Source organism: Podarcis muralis, chromosome 5 (genome assembly GCF_964188315.1).
Source record: "Podarcis muralis chromosome 5, rPodMur119.hap1.1, whole genome shotgun sequence".
NCBI classification, from domain to species: Eukaryota; Metazoa; Chordata; class Lepidosauria; order Squamata; family Lacertidae; genus Podarcis; species Podarcis muralis.
In genome coordinates, this window is record NC_135659.1 from 68,567,525 (window position 1) to 68,595,158 (window position 27,634).

Genomic DNA, 27,634 nt, shown 5'->3' on the forward strand with positions numbered 1-27,634 from the left:
TCAAATGAGCACACAAATAGCCTTGGACTGAATGAATCCATACTAAGGTGTTTCACAGACTCTCTCCTTCTCTTAAGAGAGTTACTTTGCCAGAGAGGGTTAGAGATACTCCAGTCTTGGAGATGGTTCAACATGTTTACACTGTAGGCCAGGACATACTTGAGATTCTTCACAAATCCAAATTTCTGAACATATGTTCATTAAGTAGATGCAAAAAGCCTCAGTGAGGTGGGGAAAAAATGAGAATTTATTAGGAAGTTCTTAGATTGCTGCACTGAACTTCAGTGAACTGCTGAGACAGCTCTGGCCTTGTGGTGACAATTCTCTATTTTATTTGCACTTTTAGTCCTTTCCCCTCTACTTTGTGGTTGAGAGCGGAGGGATAAAAATACACTCGGTTCATCATAATGTATAACGCTGTGATGAGAAAAATCCCGAGGGGTGCTGAGTAGAGTGAAATTCACCAGCAATGTGATATGACTTGCTTTAGGCAGAACCATTATGAGACTAGATGAAGGCAGGAATTGGTTTCGTCCAGAGCAACCTAAACTCTCCTTCTACCAGATGTGTGTTTGTGTGTTGGATTAGGAGGTGCTCCATCCAATTCTGGCAGCCTCCTACTGGCCACCAGTCTCATGGAAGGCTTTGCAGTATCCTTAAAGGGGTGTTTCACATGTGGGGATGAGCCAGGCCAGGATCTGTGGCACAGCTGTATGGGGATCCAGGCCCCATTGCTGCACCAGCCTGATTCAGGCCTGATCATCCTGCTCCCTGCCCCTTTCGCTATAGGTGCCATGAATAGGAAGACTGTAGATCTGGCTATGGCTCCATAAAGCAGCACTGGTGGGGTGTGGCAGAAAAATAGGGCGTCCTATATGGTGCAGAAAGCCTTAAAAAAACTCTTGGCCCAAATCTTGGTGATGGGTGTGCCACGTGGACTTTGCTTCAGGTAGCAAAATGTCTTGGGCTGTCACTGCTTCTACTGAACATGGCTCATTCTTTCTTCCTATCAAAGGTAATGAGTGGAATGCTACTTTCGATTAGGGTGGTTACTTATGCATCCCCCAGATAGAAGAAATACATAAAATTTGCATAGGATATTTTTTGTATAGATATGCATTTTTTTGAAAAATAGATATTCTAATTTAAATAGAAGCACATGGAAGGGAATACTGATCAGTGTGCTGACAAGTAGTAACTGTTGATGGGCAATGTCAACGCCCCTGCTTTGCCTTCTTAGGGTACTTCATCTTTAAGCTGGGCTTGGACTGGACAGCCCTTCGAATGGAAGGTTGTCCAGTGTAAGAGCACATGGCCACTCTACTTTCATTGGACATGGTGCTCAGTACCTCTCGGGGATCTAAGTGGTCTTTGTAAAGCAAGTGAAACTCTAACTTTGACCCTTGTATTTCCTATTCTTCCCCTTCTCCCTCTCCCCAATCTCCCTCAGCTGTACAATGGAACCCTCAAAAGAGAAGCCGAGAACAAACGCTACAGCTCCTACAGCCAAATGGACGGCTGGGGCAGCCGGAACTACAACAAGGTCTGTAGCCCAACTGTTCCTGGCAGTGATTACTGCCTTGTGCAGACTATGAAGAGTAGCCGGAGTGAGCCAGACCTCTACTATGACCCTCCAAGAGGCACGCTGAGGAGAAACCAGAGTGGAAGCCGTGTGAATCACAAGACCAGTATGCATCGCCACAGCCTCTACAACAGCACAAGCAACAACCAGCATGGAATTACAACTGCAACAAGGCCAAACAAAGTAGTTCCAGTCCGCAGCCCCTCTTGCACCTCTGCCAGCATGGTCTATGTACAGCCTGTTGCTAGCAGCAAGCAGGATGCAGTCTATGGACAGGTTAACTCAAAGTAAGTTCTCATGTGTGTCCTTTCTGCTTGTGATTTCTTCTTCATGGTATGCAGGGCAATCTACTTGGTTTTCATCACCATGCAGAAAGAAAAGGTTTGCCATTTCTGAATCCCATCAGAACCTTATTCTGGTCTTTTTCCTCCTGATTTTTTGATGTGGCTTGCATGAATCAAGACTTGAGCCATTTAGTTTGCAATCCTAAATAAGCTGGACTAGACACAATGGAGCTTCTAAGTAACCATTCATAGGATTGCACTGTTTGGATCTCAGCTGGAAAGGGAGAATTCCATGTTAAAGAATCTAACTTGACACCACATTTAACAGATCATTTGTCTGTGACACTAATAATGGCAGTCAGATATTCAGCACCAATAACATATGCCTCTACTCTATCTGTTCTTCCCAAGTAAAGAGTTATGAACTAAAGGTTTAAGTGAGGTTCAAGTAATTAGTTTAGCCTACTAGTGGTAACTTTTAAATGTCTTAAGCTTTGGTGTATAGAAAATTCCAGTGAAAACTGATGTATTGACCCTTCAGTTAGATTTATTCTGTGAACCGCCATGAGACCTGCGGGTATAGGGCAGTATATTATTATTATTACTATTATTAAATAATAATAATAATAATAATTTTGAGGCATGTGACATGGAATCCAGAAAAATGGTTTGGAACTCTATGGAACTTCAGCTTAAAATTACAAAAAAGTCTTGTTGCACCTTTAAAGAACAGAAAATGGCACAAGCTTTTATGAACTAGAGTCCACTTCTTCAGAGGCCTGAAGTGTTATCCTAAGTAGACAAGTATGGGCTGCTGCATACCTGCTAACTTAGGATAGCTCTTCAGACTTATGGCAAAGTGGATATTAGTCCACAAAAGTCTATGTCATAATAAATGTGTTAGTCTCTATAACACCACTCATGACTCTTTTGGGTGTGTGAGGAGGAGATTCTGCCACTCTGGAGTGTCAAATTAGTTGCCCTGCCCAAACTTCTCCCTAAGAAAAGGCTAGTTACCATTGAAAATATTATTACAGATCTGGTTTATTATAGAGCTTTTAAAAAATGAGAGAGCCATTTCAGCTCATGAAGATTCATCAGCAGCATAACTGTTGAGTGAGAAACACTGTCCTCTGCCAAATGTCTCTCAGGAGTGGTCTCTTTGTAGCACCTTTCCTGATAGGGTGTGGTTCACCTTGTAGAACTGGTTCAGATTTGGGAGTTGTCTGTCTTGAAGCACTGGGCCTGGTTGCTGAATCTTCTTGCCAGTTGAACTTGTTCTTGTTGGGGAGTTGTCTCCTTTCTAGAATTGAGACTATCTGCATGGTTCTGAAGCACTGTAGAACTAGAAAATTCAGTCCAATATCTAATCTGGAGAGGATTTGATGCCACTGGTAATGCCAATTCTTTCTCCAAGGGAAACAGCTTCTATAACTTATAGGCTTCTGGAAACAGAATCTTCAAATTGAAAACTGTTTTTAAATAATCTGGCGGGTAGGACAAGTGGGGGAGATGGGCCAGCTACTCTTGGTTCTGCAGAGACCTCTCTCATTCCATTCTAAATAATAGTTGTGGTATCTTTGGTGATATCCCCAAAGCTCCATGCGCATTGCAACTGAACCGGTCACACTCCCCTAAATCTGCTTCTGTTTCTAATCTCAGGGTGAGTAATTCGCAGGTCAACATGGCCTTGAAAAACCTCTGACCCCATCCTTCTCTCTTGAGATCCCACAGGAGGATCCCTCCTGCAAAACTGTGCAAGAGCCCTGATGTGGGGGTGACATTCCACCCGTTTCACTGCTCTCTAGGCCATGCACTGCTGGGCAAAGTCACTTCACATGGAGTGTGTCCAGAACAAAGCTTGTCTGTCCCTGGTCACCCTGCAACCACATTCCCCCCCCCCCCCGCCCCCTGTTTATGAACACAGAAGGAGGAGAGGTGCAGAGATGGATAACTGTGAAAGAACATGTCTAAACTGAGAGGCTGCCCTATTTGTTATATTTACTAAATATTTTTGTAATTGCTGTATTCACAATAGAGGAAGCAAAGTGGTTCTAGGATATGAATGTGTAGTGGCTTGTAGAAGAAAATTCTTTCGGAAAGTAACTTTCTTACTTGGTGGGAAAGCCCTTAGCTTTTGCTTTCAAATAAAATATGTTAATTTGCCTAAACTACAGAAATGGTAAGGGATTGTGCTTTTTTATGAAACAATGAGACTTAAACCAGAAACAGGGGCTTGGTGCAATGATCACTAGGTAAATTTTCTAGGGTTTTTGGTTTGGTTTGGTTTTTGCAAAATGTTCTGATGCATGTTCATAGTTATTCCCGGTGTCCTGAAAACCTACTAAGTGGCACATTGCATAATAGAGCACCGTGTACCTACAAATTTGGGACAGGCTGAGGACTGAGAATGGTTATCAGTTGAGACTTGAGAATTGATTTATCTCTGGGTGTAAAACATTCCAGGATGGATTGCTACACCTAAGTATGCCAAACATTTGCACTGATATTCCAGCTCCATCAGTTAATCAACATGGTTGTAGAATTATTTCTACTTTGAATATTTTATCAGGATCGAGCAGAAAAACACTTTGCTTTTTTCTCATTAGCTATTTTAAGACTTGCCTAACACTGAATAGATGGTTGTGGGCCCCAGGCGCAGTGAAGCTGTGGGTGGTCAGCCCCAAGCCTTGTAGAATTGCAATAAATGCAGGAAAACCACTTGAGATTTATACAGGTCACAACTTTATTGATTACAGATGTCAACAGGTTTTGGGTGCAGGCACTGGGTGTGTAACCTGGTTCAACCAGCCCAGTTGCTGGTTGATTATTTCGGCAGGGTTAACCAAGGTTACGAACCACCCAATGACACACACCAAATCAGGGTGACCCCACCTGTGATCACCTGACCTGTCAGCACCCATCTGGGTGCCTGGACAGAAGCATTTCCACCCTGAATCCCTTTGATGGGATACCAATGCTTCTAGTCCAAAAAAGATTATTAAAAAAGGAATCACAAGTGGTAATTTTAGATTCACCTGAAGAAAAAAGATTCGCCCGTGATCTTCCATATGCACTCGTAGTGCAGAACTTGGCAGCTGCTTTTGCATGTGGCAGATGTAAATAAGTTTTGTATGAGTACACCGTGCTATCTGTGGCGCCATGCTGCAGCTCCTAGTCAAAACTCCAAGACAAAATAACTTAAGCATGTACATTCACATTTCCAAGGTCTACAGGTATACAACCATGGCTTTTTTTCTTGGGATACTCAGGGTATGCAGTACTGGCATATTCTCCGCCCCCCCCCCAAACAAATGTTAAAAGTGTGGCACTTATTGTAACAACTTCATGGCGAGTACCAGCACCGTTTTTCCTATAAGCACTGCTTATAACGATTGTGTTGGTACAGAATTATCCTATGCTACCCAACTCTCGGGTGGTAGCAAGTATTTTGGGACCATAACACTCGATTGGGAGCCACCCAGAGTGGCTGGGGAAACTCAGCCGGAGGGGTGGGGTGTAAATAAATTATTATTATTATTATTATTATTATTATTATTATTATTATTTAGAATGAGGTAAAATTGCATTGCTGCCATGCAAGCCTTAGAAGATTGTTCACTTGGTCCTTTCCCTGACTTAGTTTGCTATCCAGTTGGATAACTTCTATACTGGGGTCTAGTTAGGTGGGTGGGTAGAAGAGAATGACAGGACAATTTTATGTTAAAATAGGAACTGAAGAGGAAATGAGGCTGGATTATGGCTAAAAGGGATGAGGGTGGGATAAAGGTTTTGACCCTTTAATTTAGGTGAATCATTTACATCAGGAATAGGCAAACTCCGGCCCTCCAGATGTTTGGGACTACAATTCCCATCATCCCTAGCTAACAGGACCAGTGGTCAGGGATGATGGGAATTGTAGTCCCAAACATCTGGAGGGCCAGAGTTTGCCTATGTCTGATTTGCATTATGGGAAATGGTGTCCTTTCAATATGGTACAGAAGAGTTGGTGGGATGGTTTTATTGAGCAAGGAGGTAGCCGGAGTCTTACCTTTAGTGTAATCTTGTTATTTTAATCTTAATGTTGTATATTTACAACTTTTTGGTTGATAGATAGTGTTTACATAGTTTATAGGGTGGGATTTATGCACTGTTCAGAGTTCCTGTACTTCCCTGTTGATATTTATCACCTAGATAAGAAGAGGATGTAACTCATTATTAGCTCTTCCACTATTTTGCTATTAAACTGCTAGGAATCTGCCTCACAGTGAATGACATTTCCTTCCCCTTTCTTTTTTATGTTTAGAATAGTCAATGATGAGATGGATTATGGAGCAATGACTATTCAGAAAGCCATCCAGTTCCTGTGTTCTTCAGATGAGAAGTACCATGCCATGGGGGCTTACTACCTGCAGCACACCTGTTTTCAAGATGAATCTGCCAAGCAAGAGGTAAAGTTATTCCTCACTACTTCAGCTGTGTGTGGCTTTGTAGGAGATGCTTTAATGTGTGGAATTATGTCAGGACTCATGTTTCCTGTAGCTCCACCAGAAAGAAGAGGAAGTCAGATTGGGAAGAGGTATCTTGTCCATTCAACACTAAGAGGTAATACTAGGGGTATAAAAGGGGCTTCTCCATTAGTGCATTGGGTGCGCTTTTTGGGTAGTTATTAGGCACACACAAAGCTCTACTTCTCTGCAAATAATTTATGTTTAAACTTCCAAACATACAACTGTTCAGAGCATCAGCGTCTGACTTCAAAATTCTTGGCATAGGTTCAGATGTGGTTATTTGAATTGATGCAGATCCATATGAGTGATTATGTTTTTGGGGGTTATTTCCAGGTAATGATAATTGAAATATAGTTGTTTTAAATTTATGTTTTCAAGAAGTGTGTCAGAATTGCAAATTCAACTGAGAAAACTTTCATTTTGAGTATTTGAATTCTAAAACAGCACCAGCGTTAGCATGCATCAGTCAGATCCCATAAATGTATCAAAATTCAGCTTGGAAACAGTTAGGATATCCACTTTTGTTCCTTCAGAACAAATTGGTTATCCAATTCTGAAATTGTCACTGACCACACTTGGAATACTGTGTCCAATTCTGGGCATCACAATTTAAGAAGGATGCTGACAAGCTGGAACGTGTGCAGAGGAGGGTGACCAAGATGATCAAGGGTCTGGAGAGGGCCTTATGAGGAGCATTTGAAGGAGCTGGGTATGTTTACCCTGGAAAAGTGGAGGCTGAGAGGAGATATGATAGCCACCTTCAAATATTTTAAGGGTTGTCACATGGAGGAGGGAGTATGCTTGTTTTCCCCTGCTCTGGAGGGTAGGACTTGAACCAATGGCTTCAAGTTTCAAGAAAGGAGATTCTGGCTAGACATTCGGACAAACTTCCTGAAAGTAAGAGCTGTTCAGCAGTGGAACAGACTCTCACAAGAGGTGGTGGACTCTCCTTCCTTGGAGGTTTTTAAACAGAGGTTCATAGAATCATAGAATCATAGAATCATAGAATCATAGAGTTGGAAGAGACCACAAGGGCCATCGAGTCCAACCCCCTGCCAAGCAGGAAACACCATCAGAGCACTCCTGACATATGGTTGTCAAGCCTCTGCTTAAAGACCTCCAAAGAAGGAGACTCCACCACACTCCTTGGCAGCAAATTCCACTGTCGAACAGCTCTTACTGTCAGGAAGTTCTTCCTAATGTTTAGGTGGAATCTTCTTTCTTGTAGTTTGGATCCATTGCTCCGTGTCCGCTTCTCTGGAGCAGCAGAAAACAACCTTTCTCCCTCCTCTATGTGACATCCTTTTATATATTTGAACATGGCTATCATATCACCCCTTAACCTCCTCTTCTCCAGGCTAAACATGCCCAGCTCCCTTAGCCGTTCCTCATAAGGCATCATTTCCAGGCCTTTGACCATTTTGGTTGCCCTCCTCTGGACACGTTCCAGTTTGTCAGTGTCCTTCTTGAACTGTGGTGCCCAGAACTGGACACAGTACTCCAGGTGAGGTCTGACCAGAGCAGAATACAGTGGCACTATTACTTCCCTTGATCTAGATGCTATACTCCTATTGATGAGGCCCAGAATTGCATTGGCTTTTTTAGCTGCCGTTGAATGGCCACCTGTCATGGATGCTTTAGTTGAGATTTATGCATTGTAGGGGCTTGGACTAGATGACCCTTGGGGTCCCTTCCAACTCGAAGGTTCTATGAAAGAAAGCTGTCAGACAAATATTTGACTTTCAGGACCAGGCATTGGGCTCCCCCACCCCATGCAAATAAGAGACCAATGAGGCTGGTTTGGGGGTCAAAACACACCACAACTTTATTGAATACAGATGAAAGAGGTTTGGCTTGGGCATGGGGCAATCAAAATACTGCTGGCCCAACTACTGGAAGTGACGTGTGGCCAATCCAGATGGGGGTTCCTAAGATTTACCTCAAATAGGGTGACCCCTGCAGGGACCACCGTATGGGGGAGTGCCTTCGGCCCTGGCCCCCACCTGGGCATGCAGACATGGCCATTCCCCCTAGATCCCTTTAACAGGATACCCCAGCGTTTGGAGGGGCAGATGGAGACTACACCCCATCCAAAACAAAGGATTGGCCCAATGCCCAACCAGTTGTGACGATTGCTATGAGGTAGACAAAACCACCGGGTCAGTGCCAATTAGCCTGGTGGGCAAATTCCTACCCGGCCCCCTTAAAGAACAGCAACCACCATAGCCACAGCAAAGTCATTGACTATAAGCTTAAACCGAGGGTGGGTGGGCAGGGGGGGAAAGCTGGCGAAGGAACAAACAGGTAGTGCCCCAGGTGTGAGTTGCTTAAATGGGCAAGGGGTGGATCCAAGGGAAGCCTACCTGCTCCATTGGCTCCGCCCCCTGGCACAGCCCAAGTCCCCAGCCTGCATCCCTGTTAGCCAATGCTGGGTGCAGGCCAGGATCCAGTTAATATTATTGTTCATATTATCATGCCATTAACAAAAATGATACTTTACTGAATAACATAACCATGCTGTCTTCATGGGTATATTCTTTTCCAAAATCTACTCAGAACAAACTTGCAATGAGGGCAAATAAATCTTGCACACTTTTGGAAAAAATACCTGTTTGGGACATATCATTTGCTCTAATATCAAACCATGATGCCTATCCACTAGGCAATGGAAGGAGCGAGATAAAAAGTATTTTGAGGAATAATTATGACCAGTAGGAAAGCACTTATTCCAAATTATTTTTTATTTATAATAAGTATTTCTATAGTGCCATGTCATAAAATATCAGGGCAGTGATCCTGATTGCTTGCCTGTCCAACAACTTAAACAATTTACAATAGACAGTTCGTTTATATTTACTTTCTACATCATGACTAGTCTGGCTTTCCTAGAGCAGCACCCATTTCCTCTTTAACACATAAGCTTTCCAGTCTCGCTTCCACCTTTTCAAATAATATTGTACAAGGGTCATTGAACCAAGTGAGGTCTAGACCAGAGCTTTCAGCAGTCAACGAACAAGAGCACACCCTTTTCCCTACGGTACATGGCATGTTGGAACCTAGACTGCTATCACCTGAACTGCTGAATTGCAGAAACTGCCCTGACTCATCAGCAAAGCGTTCCTTCCTTCACGTATAGTGAGTGACCTCTGCACCAAGGTGGCTTTTGAACCAATCAAAAGCATTGGTTCATTATTTTAAAGGAAGAAGAGATTTGGGGCCTCAAGGAACACTCTATAAACTCTTAATGCTATCATGTGCAATAGGAAGCAGCAGTTTATGCATGCAATAAAATCTACTATATGGGGCACATATACATATATAGGGGGAGGGTGTTATTGTTTTGTTTTTGCTTTTATTATGTACTTTATCATGTGATTATTATGTTTATATCATTATGTATTTTTATTTTGTACTTTTATGCTGTGAACTTCCCTGAGCTCTACAGATGTAGGGAAGTATACAGATTTAATAAATAAATTAAATGAATGAATATTCACAGTAAAGCCAGTAGTAGTTCAACACTGGTCACTGCAATGAGTATACATCATATGTTAACCTTCAACACGGATGCTTTCTATCTGCAGAAAAAACAAGAGAGGTTTCTTAACAGTTTTGATCAAGAAACATTTAAATCCCTTCTTTGTTAGGTCTATCGGCTTGGTGGCATTTCCAAGCTTATTGAGCTTCTCCGCAGCCCAGATGAGAACGTGCAACAGGCTGCAGCTGGGGCCCTCCGAAACTTAGTTTTCAGAAATCCAACCAACAAGCTAGAAACCCGCCGTCAGAATGGAATTCGAGAATGTGTGAGCCTCCTGAGAAGGACTGGGAGCACAGAGATACAGAAGCAGCTGACAGGTATCCCCACCCTTTTATAACAATGTTGGAGCAACTGGAACAGGAAATCACTAATACGAATTAGTGCATAAATATTGGGTTGTGTCCAACAAAGGTTTCCCATTGGCGCAAGGAGTTATACCTGCACAATGGAACTTCCTCCCTCTCTTCACTCTGTGTGCTCCCTGTGCTCCCTGCCAAACCCTGAACAGATTGGGGAGAGAAGAGTAAGTCTTGTTGTGCAGGTGGAAGCCCTCGATATAGGTAACCTAAAATTGACTAAACTTCAATATATTTGTATACAGTGGTACCTTGGTTTACAAACTTAATCCATTCCAGAAGTCCGTTCTTAAACCAAATCCGTTCCCTAATGAGGCCTCCCGCCGCCGGTGCCCTTCCACCATTCAGATTCCGTTCATAGGTAAAGTTCGCAAGCCGCAACACGACTTCCGGTTTTGCGGAGTTCGTAGACGGAATAATTCATAAACAGGACTGTTCGTAAACTGAGGTACCACTGTATTGGAAAACCTTGGTATTAGTGCTTTTTCATTTAATGCAGCAAGTGTCATTTAATAAAGAAACACTACCAGTTTGTTAAAAGGAAAGGCAATCTTCTAGACTGATATTTTGGTTCCCTGGTTTTTTTCTTCCCTATCCCAGTAACACACCAGAACAGAAATAAGGCTATGTGGTATCAGAGATTTCAGGCCTAGTAGACATAGATTCCCAGTATCATTCATAAGCAGGCAGTGAGGCAGGTAGAATTTATTTTAACATGACTGTAGCTTGAATGCCTTCCATGAACATTTGGAGACTCACTTTCAGAATACCTATTAGTTTTACAGTTTCCTCTTGAATCCCTATTTAGGGAAGTTTTTAATGTCTGAAGTTTTATTCTGTTTTTAATGTTCTGCTGGGAGCCACCCAGAGTGGCTGGGGAATCCCAGCCAGATGGGCAGGTATAAATAATAAAATTATTATTATTATGAATCTAAATGAGAATGACAGGAAGCTATAGCAATGTGTCTCATGTATTTGCTTTCCAGGATTGCTCTGGAACTTATCGTCCACAGATGAACTGAAAGAAGATTTAATACATGAAGCTCTTCCTGTTCTGACTGATCGTGTTATTATACCTTTTTCTGGCTGGTCTGATGGTGTTAGTACTAGATCAAGAGAAATTATTGACCCAGAGGTATTCTTCAATGCCACTGGCTGTCTGAGGTAGGTCAACAGGCATATTAGTATTTTGATCATATTGAAAAAACTGAGGTGCATTTATGTTATGTATGTAATTTAGAGCGTTGATATACTGTTTTTATCAATGATTTCAAGTCAGTATGCAAAAATTAAAGCAACAAAACAAATAATGTATGAAAGTGCAATTAAGAGTCCAAGAGTTTAAAAATTTTAAGAAACAAAGAATAGCTGTATTGGTCAACAATAAACTCTCAGAAATTGTCTACAATTGGGACAACCCCAAAAGTCACTAGAATGTTGCAAGCATTTCACATTCCAGCAGTGGGATTTGAAGTTTAAAAAATTAAGATAAAAGAAATATTTAAAAGCTTGGGTGAATTGAAAGGTTTTTTGCTTGTCACTTAAAATTCAATATATACCAGGCATACCATGCTGGGTAGAGCAATCCATTGTAGAGCTCCATGTCTGAAAAAGACTTGGAATTGTAAGCCAAAATTCCATTGAAAGTGGTATTTCGAGAAGCTCATTGATTCGCTGATTTTGGTTCCCTATTCTAGTAACAAACCATAATGAAAATAGAGCTATAGAGGGACTGGACTCAGAGATTTCAGGCCCAGTAGATGCAGATTCCCAGTATTACTGAGAAGCATGTGAGGTGTGGTAGTTTGAGCACAAAGCTATTTCGGGTTGTAAAGGTTAAAAGGTTAAGTGCCAGCCTTTAAATTGACAGTGAAGTTCCTTTAAGTTTGCATCAAGCACTGTCCGATTCTGCACAAAATGAAGCTTCTCAACCATTTTCATTGCAGTCATCTGGATGTATTTTGTTGTACGCATAAAGACTGGAGGCGCAGGTGCCAGGTGTGTGCTGGTACTCTGACCAAACGTTCTTCACCTGCATGTTAAAAAACACACAAACCTTCTGCTTGCTCCTCATCGAATTTTAATGACTGCCTCTGGCAATGACTTTCCTTTGAATTGCCCTTCATATTGGTTTTCTTCATTAGATTCCCTAGTCCTCTACAACCACCCCTTTTAAACTGTAGGAAGCCTCTTAGTTGGCAAGCAGTAGTTTTATTCATGCTTAGGAAAAGCTATCAAACTCCTTGGCAGGAACGTATTAGTCCTGGCTTGCAGTTTCTCTTACTGATCCACAGCAATGCTCGACTGCCAGCATATGAGAATCACTGAATAGGCCAATGGAACAGCTACACAATTAGAAGTTCACCCTTAGGGGATTGAGCAGCAGCAGTTCACACCTCAAGCACACACATGAACTAAAAGTACCATTGTCTGCTGAAATGAAAAAGATGAACTGCATCAGTGACTGCAGCTTTCTTGGTCCAGGGGTCTAACAAGCTGATATAAGCAGCTTGTAAACTCACTGGACAATACTAGATTACAGTGGTGCCTCGCAAGACGAAATTAATTCGTTCCGCAAGTTTTTTCTTCTTGCGAGTTTTTCGTCTTGCGAAGCACGGTTTCCCATAGGAATGCATTGAAAATCAATCAATGCGTTCCTATGGAGACCGTCCGGGGACAGAGGGGAAGCGCCGCACGCCTTCCCCTCTGTCCCCGGACCTGTTTAAAGCAAGGGGCGACGGGGAGAAGATTGCTTCTCCCTGTTGCCTGCCCCGCAATCTCCGGGGACAGAGGGGAAGGCGCGCAAAACAAAGCTTGCCCCGGACCTGTTTTAAAGCAAGGGAAGGGATAGCGGGGAGAATCGCTTCTCCCCGTTGCCGCCCCTTGGTTCAAAAGGGGTCCGGGGAGAGAGGGGAAGGCGCGCGCGCTTTCCCCTCTGTCCCCGGAGATTGCGGGGCTGGCAACGGGGAGAAGCGATCTTCTCCCCGCCGCCCCTTGCTTCAAAAGAGGTCCGGGGCAAGCTTTGTTTTGCGAAGCAAGCCCATAGGGAAATGCGTCTTGCGAAGCGGCTAAGAAAACGAAAAACTCATTCGTCTAGCGAGTTTTTCGTCTTCCGGGGCGTTCGTCCTGCGGGGCACCACTGTATTTCCATTCTTGCTTAGATAGATCCCTTAGAGAGCTCCCTTACTACTACAACAACAAAACAACAACAACAACAACAACAACAATAATAATTCATTATTTATACCCCGCCCATCTGGCTGAGTTTCCCCAGCCACTCTGGGCAGCTCCCAATCAAGTATTAAAAACAATACAGTGTTAAATATTAAAAACTTCCCTGAACAGGGCTGCCTTCAGATGTCTTTTAAAAACAGGATAGCTACTTATTTCCTTCACATCTGAAGGGAGGCTGTTCCACAGGGTGGGCGCCACTACCGAGAAGGCCCTCTGTCTGGTTCCCTGTAACCTCACTTCTCGCAATGAGGGAACCGCCAGAAGGCCCTCGGCACTGGATCTCAGTGTCCGGGCTGAACGATGGGGGTGGAGACGCTCCTTCAGGTATACAGGACCAAGGCCATTTAGGGCTTTAAAGGTCAGCACCAACACTTTGAATTGTGCTCGGAAACGTACTGGGAGCCAATGCAGATCTCTCAGAACCGGTGTCTCAGTGCAAAATGGAAGCATTCCAAGCTCCATATCTTCAAACCTTTGGGAGTCTGAAGGGAAAACAGTAAAAATAGCTCCATAGTGATCTTAAAACTAGTTAGAGCTTGTTTGTGTATCATAAATGGTCTCTGTTAAAAAAAATCTCAGCATCTTGACACAGTATTGTGAAGTAAGCCTCATGTGAGAAAAACCAGTGTCTTGAAGACACTAGCTATAACCATCCAAACAGCACTATTTCCTTTGATCAAACAAAATATTTGCATTTGCCCTCAAACATTTTGAAAGATTGTTTCGTCTTAATAGTTGTGTTATGAAACTTGGCAAGCATCAGACTTTATGGTAGTGTAGCTGAGCAAAAGGAGATGAGTTTGAGCTATCAAAAGGAGAAAGTTCTCAGACTCCCTTGCAACCCCTGGAAAACCAACCAGAATTGTTAAATTACAGTGGTACCTTGGTTTTCAAACTTAATCTGTTCCGGAAGTCCGTTCCAAAACCAAAGCATTCCAAAACCAAGGCGCGCTTTCCCATAGAAAGCAATGCAAAACAGATTAATCCGTTCCAGACTTTTAAAAACAACCCCTAAAACGGCAATTATAACATGAGACCATTGATCCATAAAATGAAAGCAATAATCAATGTACTGTACTATAAAATAAATAAGACAGTATTGTAGATGATAAAAAAAATGTAAAAATTCTTACCTGCACTGATGATAGTCATTGTTTGGATGGGGGGCTTTTATCCATTTCCTTAGTCACACACACAATCAATCAATCAATCAATCAAAAACAAATTAACCGAAAAAGCCTCAAAAACAAAAACACAAAATAAATAGCAAAAACAAAAGCGCCAAACTTAAACCATTCCAGAAATCTGTTTGACTTCCAAAATGTTCGAAAACAAAGGTGCAGCTTCTGATTGGTGTAGGTGCCCCAGAAACAATAGCCAACAGCCGCATCGGATGTTCGGCTTCTGAAAAACATTTGAAAACCAGAACACTTACTTCTGGGTTTTTGGTGATTGAAAACCAAGGTGTTTGAGTACCAAGGCGTTTGAAAACCAAGGTACCACTGTACTTGGATTAATGAGCTTTCAGATATTATATTCACCCTCTTAAAAACATTATTTTTGAATAGTTATTTAAATGATTAGAATCAGCTAAAATTAAAGCACCCTGTTTCTCTCGGCATATGCAGCTTTTGGGACCAAGCTAGACCCAATGCTAAATGCATTATTAGAAACCCTGGCTGTGTACACACTCCCTTTTACTTTGCACCCAGTGTGCTCCCACCACTGGTTTTGGAAGCAGTGTACATACCACATTAGCCATAATCCATATCTATCCTGTATCTATCCTGCCATTCTTTATGAAATACAGCATTTTGATGTGTTTTCCCCTAAATCATCTTTAATTCAAATTGAGCAAAAGAAAGACTGAGATGTGTTTTAAGCCAGTAATATGTACACAGCTGATATTGGGCTTAAAAAGAAAAAGAAAAGTTAATAGTAGATATTGCAGATGATTTTCATTGAGGACTACAGCATGTGGGGAGGGGAGGTTTAACCATTTATTCCCCAGCTGTGATCCCAGATATTAGCTTTAGAAAGAAAGCTGCCATGAAGCTAATAGTTCTGCTTAGGAGCAGATCTATTTTGTGGAATAGGTCTGCGATATATTCCACATGCTCTCTGTATAGGGGAATTTCACCCTCGTTGAATCAAAGAGAACTAGAGAGAGATTGGTGAGCGCAGTAACTGAGGTGCTTGACTGATCTGATTACTCCTCCCTTTGATTTATAAAACGTGTCTTCCCTCTAGGAACCTGAGTTCTGCAGATGTTGGACGTCAAACCATGAGGAACCACCCTGGACTGATTGACTCTGTAATGGCTTATTCTCAGAACTGTGTGGCTGCCAACCGGCCAGATGACAAGGTACAAGTCAGACGTAGAGTAATGTTTGTTCATCAGCTGATATAACTCTGGTTAACATTGCCAGAATTGTAAACCGAGAATTATTTTTACAGCAATGTCTTTTTTTAAAGACTCCTGCCCTGTGTAAAGTATTTATGCACTGACAACTGAGAGAAGTGACTGGTTATTTCATTTTCTTTGTTTTAGTCTGTGGAGAACTGCATCTGTATCCTGCACAATCTGTCCTACCGCCTTGACGCTGAGGTGCCTAATAAATACACGCAGCTCAATCACATGGCCAGGAACAGTTACACAGACAAAACCCTGACTGGCTGCTTCAACAACAGAGGTGGAAAGCTGGAGGTGAGATTTGGTGCATAGAGCTACATCATTGCCTTGGGTTAAAGGCAACATTGGATGATGATTATTTCAATTTCCCGCTCGCCTTTCACCATAAAGTCCCAGGGTGGGTTTCAGCAATTCAAAAATGCAATATTCAAAAACAGTTTAATATTAGTTTTGTGTAATAAATAAGTAAAATGGGGTTCTTTTGCAAAACATGGGTTAAAAGGGGGGGTTCTTTTGTAAAACTTCAACTTGTTGTTGTTGTTGTTTAGTCGTTTAGTCGTGTCCGACTCTTCGTGACCCCATGGACCAGAGCATGCCAGGCACTCCTGTCTTCCACTGCCTCCCGCAGTTTGGTCAGGCTCAACTTCTTAGATATTTTAATTATTCTTATTTACCCTTAGTATGATGACTATGACCTACCTCTTCCTGAAGAGGACTATAAACCCAGAGGGTCCAGCTGGTTGTACCATTCAGATGCCATCCGCACATATCTGTCTCTGATGGACCAGAGCAAGAAAGATGCTACTCTGGAAGCTTGTGCTGGAGCCCTGCAAAATCTGACTGCAAGCAGAGGACTGGTAAATGCCTTATTTTGCCTTCCATATCTGGTTAGACATCTGGAAAAGCACTTTGTTAACTGATGATAGTTGACACTCTGTGTGTGATGTATGCTGGCTACCACCCCAAAACTCTAGAAATAAGAAATGCCTAATTATTTATTTTTTCTAGATGTCAAATGCAATGAGCCAGTTGATTGGTCTAAAGGAGAAAGGTTTGCCCCGTATTGCACGCCTTCTGCAGTCCAATAATGCTGAAGTAGTTCGCTCTGGAACATCCTTGCTGAGCAATATGTCTCGACACCCTATTCTACACAAAACAATGGGTAGGCACCATTTTGTATTCTACCTATTTTCCTTTCTTTACATTCACACGCTTTTCTTCATATATGCCATTTCTTTTCCAAAGTCCCACTCTGCTAAATGATCAGAGTGTTTAAATCTCTTCTATCACAATACAGTGGTACCTCAGGTCAAGTACTTAATTTGTTCTGGAGGTCCACTTAACCTGAAGCACCACTTTAGCTAATGGGGCCTCCATCCTGAAGCAAAGTTCTTAACCTGAGGTACTAATTCTGGGTTAGCGGAGTCTATAACCTGAAGCATATGTAATCTGAAGCATATGAAACCAGAGGTACCACTGTAAAGTGTTCATTGGTGAGAAGCTGGTTCAATATTTTTCTGTTCTCATCCAGTTTTGTGCTTTCATGTTTGTTCAAGAGCAGCAGGTCTATCTAATGATTTAAAAAGCAACTGAGAATAAGCAAAGAATTATTTACCCTCTGGATGATGCTATCTCTCTCATGTAAAATGCTGTTGGTTGGGGTTTGTGGGGGGCAGGTGTGTTAGGTTAGTCTTGGTACCCACAGTCACAGCTACATGAGCTTCATCACTACCTGAAGCTGATCTGCTGTGGCTCCTCCCACCTGATAGTTTTGCTTTTTACCAAAAGTGGGATCTGTTGCTACAACTCCCAAGGGTGACTAATATTCCCCTTATGCCCGATTGTAGACCATATTGAGTAATGCTTATTTAGTTTCAGTAACCCTTTTGAGTTTTAGACAACTCAATAGCTTTTTTGAGTTGTATTTAATGGTGATCTGTTTCTGCCCTTCAGCTAATCAGGTGCTCCCAGATGTGACTCGTCTCCTGGCCCTCCAGGCTCCAGGTTCCAGCAACTATGGGGACATTATGACATCTGCTTGCTACACACTGAGGAACCTAATCATGTCCAACCCACAAATGGCTAAGCCCTACCTGACAGGCAGCTTGATAAATAATGTCGTAGGCCTATGCCGTAATGGGTGAGTAATGGTGATGAATAGTGGGCATATGAGAGATTTGAACCATGATTTGAGTATATCCCTTTCTTTGCATATCATATATATGTGCAGCTTAGAACTTTTCCATTTCTAATTTATTTATTGCAGAACACTGACACCTCACCATAAGCATTTTTTAAAGCTGTGGTTAGCGTGAGTCTCAGATACCGAGTTTGTTTTCCTAAACCACTGATGGGAAACCTGTGGCCCTCTTGTTGTTATTTGATCCCAATTTCCATCAGGCCCAGCCAGCATGGCCAAAAGTCAGAGATGATGGGCTTTGTAAAGCTCCTCAGCGCTGCCCTTAACTTTGAACCTGGGATACCTAGAGACTCATTAATACCATGGAATGGGGTTGGTGGTGGCTGCTGTCCACTGAATGGCATTTTAAACTTTGGCTATTGTAGCTCATTTTGTAAACAACATTCTGAAGATTTGCATGTAACACTAAACCAAGATTTAGCACCACGTGGATGAGCCAGAGGGAGGAGTACAGAAAAAAGAAATGCCATAGTACACCTGCAACATCACATCAAACATGTCTTTCCCATATCAGTCTCTACAACCTCAGCAGATGCTGTAACTCTCCAGTGGTTTGAATTCATCCCCAAAGGCCCACTAAATTACTTAATAATAATAATAATTTATTATTTATACCCCACCCATCTGGGCATCTTCCAACAAAATATTAAAATACAATAGTCTGTCAAATATTAAATGCTTCCCTAAACAGAGCTGCCTTCAGATGTCTTCTAACAGTCTGGTAGTTGTTTTTCTCTTTGACATCGGATGGAAGGGCGTTCCACAGAGTGGGTGCCACTACCGAGAAGGCTCTCTGCCTGGTTCCCTGTAACTTGGCTTCTTGCAGCGAGGGAACCACCAGAAGGCCTTTGGCACTGGACCTCAGTGTCTGGGTGGAATGATGGGGGTGGAGACGCTCCTTCAGGTATACTAGACCGAGGCCATTTATATATATATATATATATATATATATATATATATATATATACACACACCCCTATATATTTTACCTATAAATACCTATATATTTTATACATACCTATATAAAATCTGTTTAAAACACAACAATAATTACAATAAAAACTAGTCAATTTCCAAAGGCCTGTTGGAACAAGAAAGTCTTTACCTGCCAGCAGAACAGCAAAAAAGTTGTTGTCATCCATCTTTTTCTGGAAAGCTCATTTGCCTTCTTTCTTTTCCGTAGATCTTATCCAAAAGCAGCTGAAGCTGCTCGGATGCTATTGTCTGACCTATGGTCAAACAGGGAGCTCCAAAGTATACTAAAACAGGTAAGAGAATAATGTGGTCTTTTTCACTGTTCCTCATAAAACAGCATGGCACTTGGACAGCCCCACTCACATAATAAAAGATGTAGCTAGCCCTGTGGTGAATGTCTCCTAAGATCATAGAAACAGTGTTTTTTTAAACAAATAGTTGTGATGGTAAACTGTTTTGGAAAGCATGGCTGTCATTTTGTTTCATTTTTTGTATACAGAATTGTTTTAGAGGCATCTCTAAAGGAATTACCTTTTCAGATCTTCAATATAAATAATATATACTGTGACATATCTTTTTTAAAAAAAAAAAATGCAATGCATTTTCTAGTGCTTTGCTAGTTTTGCTCCTCTGGTCTGCTGATGGATGACAATTAAAAAGAAAAGAACAGAAAGATATACGTCGACTAATTGTGGACACAGAAGCAAAAAATTCAGAAGCTTTGCAAAATGTTTTTGCATTTATATATGAGTTATTAAGTGAGGTTGCTAGAAGTCTTCAGTTGAAACCACTCTTGTGCTTTAGAGAGTTTTACATGTGCAACATATATAGTTTGTGAGTGCATCCAGACATTTGCCTGAATTTGACTTCTCTCATGCTTATATCAAAACATCTGACTCCTCATAACATAATGGTTCTTCATCTGATTTATCCTTATGTGATCTACAACCTTCCATTCTGCAGCAAGGATATGATAGAAATATGATGGGCTCCTTAACAGGAAGCACTCTCAGGACCCTTTCTTCAAGGTTCTAAGAAGATACCTTTCCTGCATGTTTGGCTTACAGGTAAACAACTGAGTCAGACTTTCAAAGCTGGGGGGTGGGGGACCTTAGTCACATCTAGATTAGCCTCAATATGTGGGGCTGGTCAGTCATATCACTGCTGGGAGGCAGAGGGAGAGATGTGAGTTGATGGCCAGGTCGGCATGCTGCAAATAAACTGGTAGAAGCACTGAATTGGCTCCGCTGGTTTGTTTGCACCATGCCAACTTCACCATTGCCCTCCCCCACAGCAGGTAAGCAGCAGCAGTACAACCAACTGGATGGTAGGGGAACACTCTCAGGCCACCACATCATCCACTGCTGGGTATAAGACTCAAGGGAAACCTCTTATCTCACAACCCCCAAAAAGGTTGTACTTCCACGGGGTTATCAGTGGGTTAAGTTGCTGCCTTAAGAACTGGGATGAAGAGGGAGAAGTGAAGGATTATTTAGGGAGCATATAGCACCCTCCCATTCTGAGCGCACTGTGATCTGTGTGCAGCTATGAACTCATGGCTCAACAGAGGGGCAGCAGGAAGAAGACTCAGTTGAGTTGTGTCCTATCAGGGGTGCCAACTTGAATAAAATATTGTGGGGCCCCAGAGATAAGCCCCGCCCTGCATAATTGATCACATGATACAGTGTACACACACCATTTGAATGAGAATGCCCATCAACTTTGTGGAGGCACAGCCCCCTCAAATACTTTATGGTGGGGCTGAAGCCCCTAGGATTTGACTCCTATGTGTACTATGTATCTCCTTCCACAGGTACAACTGCACATTAAAGGCGCACAGGGGCATTTCTCAATATGTACATGGGGGACACTTGGAAATGATTAATTCTGCAGTCTTTTTATTTTTCTTTCAGAGTTTGTGACTCTTTTCTGCCTAGAGGCCTCTGCAGTCAATAAATTGTTTGGACATTAACATACACACAGAGAGAATGTTGCCAGATCTCAAGTCACTTGTAAAACTAGGTACAAAAGGTGTATTGCCTGGCATATCTTAAAATGTTCTAATGGCTGTTTTAAATATTTCTTTCCTTTTTTCTGGGGATAGGCTGGGAGGTTGGAGGTTAATGTTACTTGATGTCAATTGTTAGTATTTTTAAAAAACAAACAAACGGGGGCTTACAATTTCGAGAGGTACAATGAATAAGTTAGATACCTACCTCCCAACTGATGCTATGTTAGGAAACTTTTAAGGAGGTAGCACCTATGTATGTATATATTTAGTGGGTGTACGTATATAGAGTGGGAGAAGTGGAATTCCAGTGTCACCAAAGGCATTTGGGTGCCATTCAGTTGTCTAACAGTGCAATTCAATGTTTGTTTATTTGGAAAACTGAGTTCACTGAGGATTACTCCCATGAAAATGTGCGCAGGATTGCACAACCTAAAGGGTTGGGAGTTAGCCCCACTGAACATAGTGTGACTTCCTTCTTAATAACCATGCACAGGATAGTTCTTTAATTCCTTTTTATTCCTCATTTTCAACAAATTGTGTAAAATTACTAATACCTTATGTGTTTATTTCTTTGTCAGTGCTCATTCTACATAGATAATTAGAATAGAGCTCCTGTTTTAGATTGCTGAAATTATTTCTCCCTAAACTTTACTGACATCACAGAGTTTCTTCTGCATTCATCTTTTTTTTGGGGGGGTGAGGGTGTGGGCGCCAGTTCTGCTTTCGTATTCCATTTTATGGCTAAGCATTTTTCTCCCTATAGGTCACTTAGTTTCCAAATCCCAAGAAGCAAATTCATGTCAGATAAATTTCTCCTGAATTGATTCTTGATAGTTTTTGAAAACTTTATTTTTATACTATATATAAGTAATGGGTTGTGTGGAAGACCCCCAAGGTCTTACTAAGGATATAATCTACCACAAGCTTCTATGTGGCTTTTGAAAAATATTTGCTTTACCAAAGTCAGATTCTTGCTATTTCATAAATCTGTCAGCTGAACAAGTCTGCTGATATATACTCAGAAAAAAGAAAAATAGACATGATCTACTCTTTGATAATTCCTGTCATGTTCCCTCAGTTGCACAAACAATTTCCTCTCACCCAATGGAACTTTCCTCTCCTCTCCTCTCCTCTGCCCTGTAGGCCCCCAAGAGCCCTTCACAGGGTCTTCCAAGCCTCTGAAGTAGATTTTGAAGATGTAGGGGGAGGTCATAGAATTGGATTGGGGGTGAAGAGAAAAGGAAAGAGAAACGCTCCATTGTGAGAACAGAAGTCTTCTGACTCCACTTTGAATGTACCCAGAGCCTTCTCCCAAGGCTCATGAGTAGGAACCAAAATGAAATTACAGTGTTTAACAGGAAGCTATGAAATCGAACTGTTTCTTGTCAGACCATTTTAGAAGCATGGGAGGAAAGGGGTGGTGGTTTTCATTATTTTTTAAAGAAGAAATATGTTCAAGCAGTTTCTTCTGGATCTAAAATGGATTTGCCCTATGCTTTTCGACTACCATTTCAGTCTTCACACCTCAGAGGCATCCTGTCATAGGTCTTTGTACATTTTTCAGTGGTGTGTTGTAATACTCCTGGGGTGGTTATGGCATTTTGTAGAGGAGCTTTAGCTTGGGCAAATGGTGCGTCGTTATTCAGTGATAAAAGTACATTTATGAAAGCAAGTTGCTGTGTCATTCCAAATAAATGACAAAGATAAGTCAATTCAAGGAAGTAGAGGGCAGGAAAGTTTCCTGTCCCCTCCTTCTCCCTGCAGATATTTGCAGTCTCCAGGTGGGGAACTCTCCAGAGGATGAGGGACTCTCCTGCACATTGTAGAATGACGTGCAGGGGGAAAGGAGCCATCAGGCAGCTGAGAGAGCACAGACCTAGGGAAGAAGTGAAGTCTTGGAAAGGAAGACTGGGACAAGGAGTGGTACAGAATAATGGAGAGGAGTTGAGAGGAGTGGAGCTGAGAGGAGAGGGAGGAATCCAAGAGGAGAAAGAAACTAGGAAAGAGAATGGGCAGACAGAAAGGCTGCACATGTCCAGGAACTGTAGAAATGAGCAGTATTGCAATTTACCTTTGAATGAACCAATCAAATGTATCGGTAGTAGGTTTTTGGATTACATGTATGTTATCTCATCTTCATCAGTTTGATTGGTTCCAAGTTTTCAGAGGACCCTCAGCAAAATCAACTCCCTCCTAACTTACAGGGACATGATGCTGATATTTAATTTCCCACAATGCCTATGTTGAATCACTCCAGGGTATTGTGGGAAATGTAAAAGTGGTGCCCAGTGTTGATTTAGAGTCCTGGCTGCTTGGGGGGGGGTAGATGAGGGGGCAGGCACAGGTCACGTGTCATTAGTAGGCCCTACCAGAGTCAGGTCCCAAGAGTTGCTGTGTGGTGATGCCAGACCTGGTCATGAACTACATTTTTAACATTTGATATTTCATAACGAAAAGCTACCAATAGTCTTAATAGTGTTCATATATGTAAGCATAAAGTGTGTGTCTACACATACACCAGATTTCTTAAAAGAATGATTAGCAGAATGATTATCATTGAGTTAATAGAAGGCTTTGGCACAACTAGTCAGTTATCAGATAATCAAGAACTACCTGTCATCTGCACTTGCCCTCCATAAACCAGTTTTGTCAATGTTTGGCATGTAGTAAGAGAATCCTTACCACTGGTATCGTTATGCTGTTTAGCAAGGCAAATTGATCTTGGAGATCTACGTGAGCAGTAATCTCAAATGCTCTACAATGGCTCATGATCCCTGATCAGCCCTCTTCTCCTAACTTATTATCCAGAGAGAAATGGCTCCAGTGTATATATCATTTGCTAGCATGGAATGGATGAATAGAATATTATTTGCGAGGATGGGCTGAACATTTCTTTTGGCCCTGCCACATGAGAAGCAAGATGCAACAAGCTGATGTTTGCATAGGACATGAGTCATGTAAATAAATGCTAGAGCCTGTTATGACCTCAAGATAGCAAAAAGTGCTTTCCTTATTAGGGCTTGCTTTGTTTTATGCATTCTAAAATGCTAGTCAAAGGATGTCTTGGATGTCCAATGCATCATTTCAGAAGGCTCATGGGCACAACTAGAAGAAATGAACTTTTTCAAGCTTATTCCTCTGTTGTCTTAATTTACTACCTTTTATTACCACCCATATCACTAACCCAGCTATACAAAGTATTCTGTAATATATATGTACAAGAATCCCATGTCAACTTTGTTTTTCCCCCTGTACTGTATGTGTATTTGCTTCATTGGAACATCTGAAATCAATAAAGAGTTGGGAGATCTTTTAACTTTTCACCTTGGCTATTGTGCTTACTTTGCTTCTGTCTGCCACCAAATATATTGATAAATAAAGCAACTTACGAATAATTCAGTTTTCTTCATTCTGCAGTTAGTGGAACACTGTCCTTTCTTCTAAATATCTCAAAACATATTTCGTATTATGTGCCATCAGCTTTGTGTAGCTTTAATGAAAGACAGAAGCAGGAGGACTATGGTGGTAGGTGAGGACATGCCTCAGTCTCACTATAGATCACAGCACTGCACTTCTAGGAGCTGCTATCTATCCTGCTTCTCCATCAGGGCATAAATACATTCTCACAAGCCAGTGGTGTATTTCAGCAACTGAACTCCTTAAGGAGGATGGTTATTCTTGGACTCCCAGCCTTGTGGATCAACTTTAAAAAAAGACTGTTTTCTTAAGGATAGTGGATATTCTTAGAGTTGGACTAATTCAAAAACATGGAAGAACATGGGCATGTAAAAAGGTAAAAGAGTACTGGGAAATGATTTATAATGAACTGGGGGAAATGTTTAAAATTACTTTCCCCCTGCCCAAACCAGAGTCCTTTCTCCTGGGGGATAACCCAGACTGAAATCCCCAAGTGTCAAAAAAGGTTTTTTATGTATACAAGTGCAGCCCGTGTTTTGTTAGTTCCAAAATGGAAAGTGAGCGAGGTCTCAGCTAAAGAAGATTGGCAACTTAAGTTGACAGAATATGCACAACTAGCACATTTAACATATAGAATAAGAAGAACATACTTTTAAAGAAGAGAAGATTGGAAAAAGTTTATTGAATATATGGAAAATAACTGTGTACAGCTGAAAACGCTGGCAGCATTAAGATAAATTCAACAGAGTAAATAATTTTTGGTGGAGAACCCATTGGAATAGTTATTGTAAAATATGCAGGGAGGTAAGATATGCAAAATGAACCATGGAAAGAGAAGAAGGGAAGCCATTGGATATTTTAAAGTATGTAAAATGTTTATTTGAAATTATATAACAGAAAACTTAATAAAAAGTACATACAAAAACTAAAACACGGAGGAATAGTTCTACACTCTCTTGGAGCAGCGAAGAGAAATCTAAATGATGAGCTGGAGGAGGGAGTCTGGAAGTAGTTTGCACCTCACCTAGCAATTTCTTTATGTCTGGTCAAGATGCTTGTCTTAGGGTTGCCCAATTGCTATCTAGAGAATGAGGATTTTCCATTTCAATGCACCAGTTAAGTGAGAAAGGAGATAGCTCCTGCCCATCCCTCTGCTTGTCATGGTCTCCACCCTCCTCCTCTGCCTGCAGTAAAGCAAACCCTCACTGCAGGCAGAAGGGTGGCCACACAAATGGGCGAGAGCAGCCACAGTGATCTCATCTCACTCTGGATTGTGCACGTTTAAAGCAAAACACTCACTCTTCAAGTTGCAATGTTGCGCTTTGGGCCTGACTTACATTTGGCCTGTGACATGGTATATCTGGTGATGATGGGAGACTGTTGGTTTCTTCCCAGGGCTGCCATTTAAATACAGCTTTACCAACATTGACTGGTGCTACCAGTAGCATCAGTTGAAGATCTGCAGTAGCTGTTCAGAGAAAAAAGCTCCATATAGACACTTGCAAATGTTAACCACACTCCTTCATCTGAGCAGGGAGTGGTGGAAGGAATTAGATACACCATGATAAGAAACTGTAGCATTGGCATCTTTTGAGAAGGTGGTTTTATTTTTCCCTTACCAAACTGGCTTGCAGACAGTAGCAGCTTGTGGAGACATGACCAGATGAAACAACTGCATATGAAAACATAAATTAATGTAAGAAATGAATAGTCCTCTGCTCCTATTGGCTGCCCTGCTTTCCCGATTGCATCTGGTTTCACTCCAAGGATAGGAGGGGATAATAGGCCTGACGCTACACCAAAGCTTGGAACCTGCAGCTGCATGCCTCTTGCGGTGAAGCAGATGCCATGAGGATCTCACAATTTCAAAGGGAGATGCAAGTGTGTTGACACAGCAGTGTTAGAAATCCCACCCCCCTTTAAAAAGAAACAATGTAGTTGCCACAGAAGCACTAGAGCCCAAGAGAAATTGACTGGAATTTCACACCAACCATAGGTCCCATACCTATGTAAAGCAAAATTAAGTAATACAAAATGACCAGGTATGCTTGCATCATTTTCTAAGCTAGGCCCTTCTTGTGTCTTCTCTGTAAATTATACATCATCCCCAGGCTAAAACCATCTAATTGTCTTTCTTTCTTTCTTTCTTTCTTTCTTTCTTTCTTTCTTTCTTTCTTTCTTTCTTTCTTTCTTTCTTTCTTTCTTTCTTGGCAAAGGCATATGTTAGGTATTTTGTTTCATTTCTAAGTTGTTTCATTTTATACTTATATGCCGTTACAGAATTCCTTTGAACACCACCAAATTGCACCGGTTAATCCTTTGTCATATGATACAAAATGAAGCTTTGTGATTAAAAGTTTAGATCTAGAGTTTTTGAAGCATGCAGGTGCCTGGATTATATCATTGGAGGTTATTTTGCTTAATATCTAGTTCACAGTCATATCAGATCTTCTCTTCCATGACAGTTTGAGTCTGACGCTTAATAATCAGATATCATTGCGTTGTTGGTGAGCTTTAGCACTGAAGCATGAAACTTTTAAATCCTTTCTAAGTGTCTGTATACAGCAAGTATGCTAGCCCTGACTGATATGGAGAAACATAGTTCATATTCACTTCTTGAACTAAATATTCAACATAGGTCTCACTTTGTGTCAATGAATATATCCATTTCATATTTTAAAAACGCTTCTTGTATTATTGTGAATGTTTTAGGAATTTGCAGAACAGATAACCTATAAAGATTTAGGCTACATTCCCATTACAGCTTTCTCTACATCCACTGCACTCCCACTGCTAGCTTCTGAAGCTGCATTCACATGGGATTAGCCAGAATGATCCTGTAGCTCATTGACAAAGACTGCAGTTTGATGTGGTTTTCCCCTCAAACTCGCTTCAGTCCAACTACAAATCTGGATGTAGAGAAAGTGATAACACGAATATACCCTAACAGCCATCACACACCCACAGGTGAACTTACGTGGACAGATGGCAGCTTAATGAATAAGAGTTTGGTTGGGGGAATTGTAGCAGGGACCAAAAACATCATTCCCAATGGGTGACATCATCATCACCCTCTCTCTAATGTGGGCAGTGCTGCAAATACATCTTGAAAT

The 27,634-nt window shown here is 41.6% G+C and overlaps 1 protein-coding gene across 1 annotated transcript in view; it reads left to right on the top strand.

Moving 5' to 3' along the window:
* Positions 1-24,427, top strand: part of PKP1 (plakophilin 1) — a 50,269-nt gene extending 25,842 nt beyond the window's left edge. The window contains exons 3-14 of the mRNA XM_028734620.2: positions 1,451-1,869; positions 6,173-6,317; positions 10,025-10,232; positions 11,258-11,435; positions 15,756-15,870; positions 16,057-16,212; positions 16,599-16,775; positions 16,927-17,080; positions 17,872-18,058; positions 19,302-19,386; positions 20,057-20,160; positions 21,007-24,427. Coding sequence (XP_028590453.2) covers positions 1,451-1,869; positions 6,173-6,317; positions 10,025-10,232; positions 11,258-11,435; positions 15,756-15,870; positions 16,057-16,212; positions 16,599-16,775; positions 16,927-17,080; positions 17,872-18,058; positions 19,302-19,386; positions 20,057-20,128 — 1,896 coding nt within the window. The 3' untranslated portion in view covers positions 20,129-20,160; positions 21,007-24,427. The remainder of the gene's footprint in view (positions 1-1,450; positions 1,870-6,172; positions 6,318-10,024; positions 10,233-11,257; positions 11,436-15,755; positions 15,871-16,056; positions 16,213-16,598; positions 16,776-16,926; positions 17,081-17,871; positions 18,059-19,301; positions 19,387-20,056; positions 20,161-21,006) is intronic.
* Positions 24,428-27,634: the final 3,207 nt, after the last annotated feature.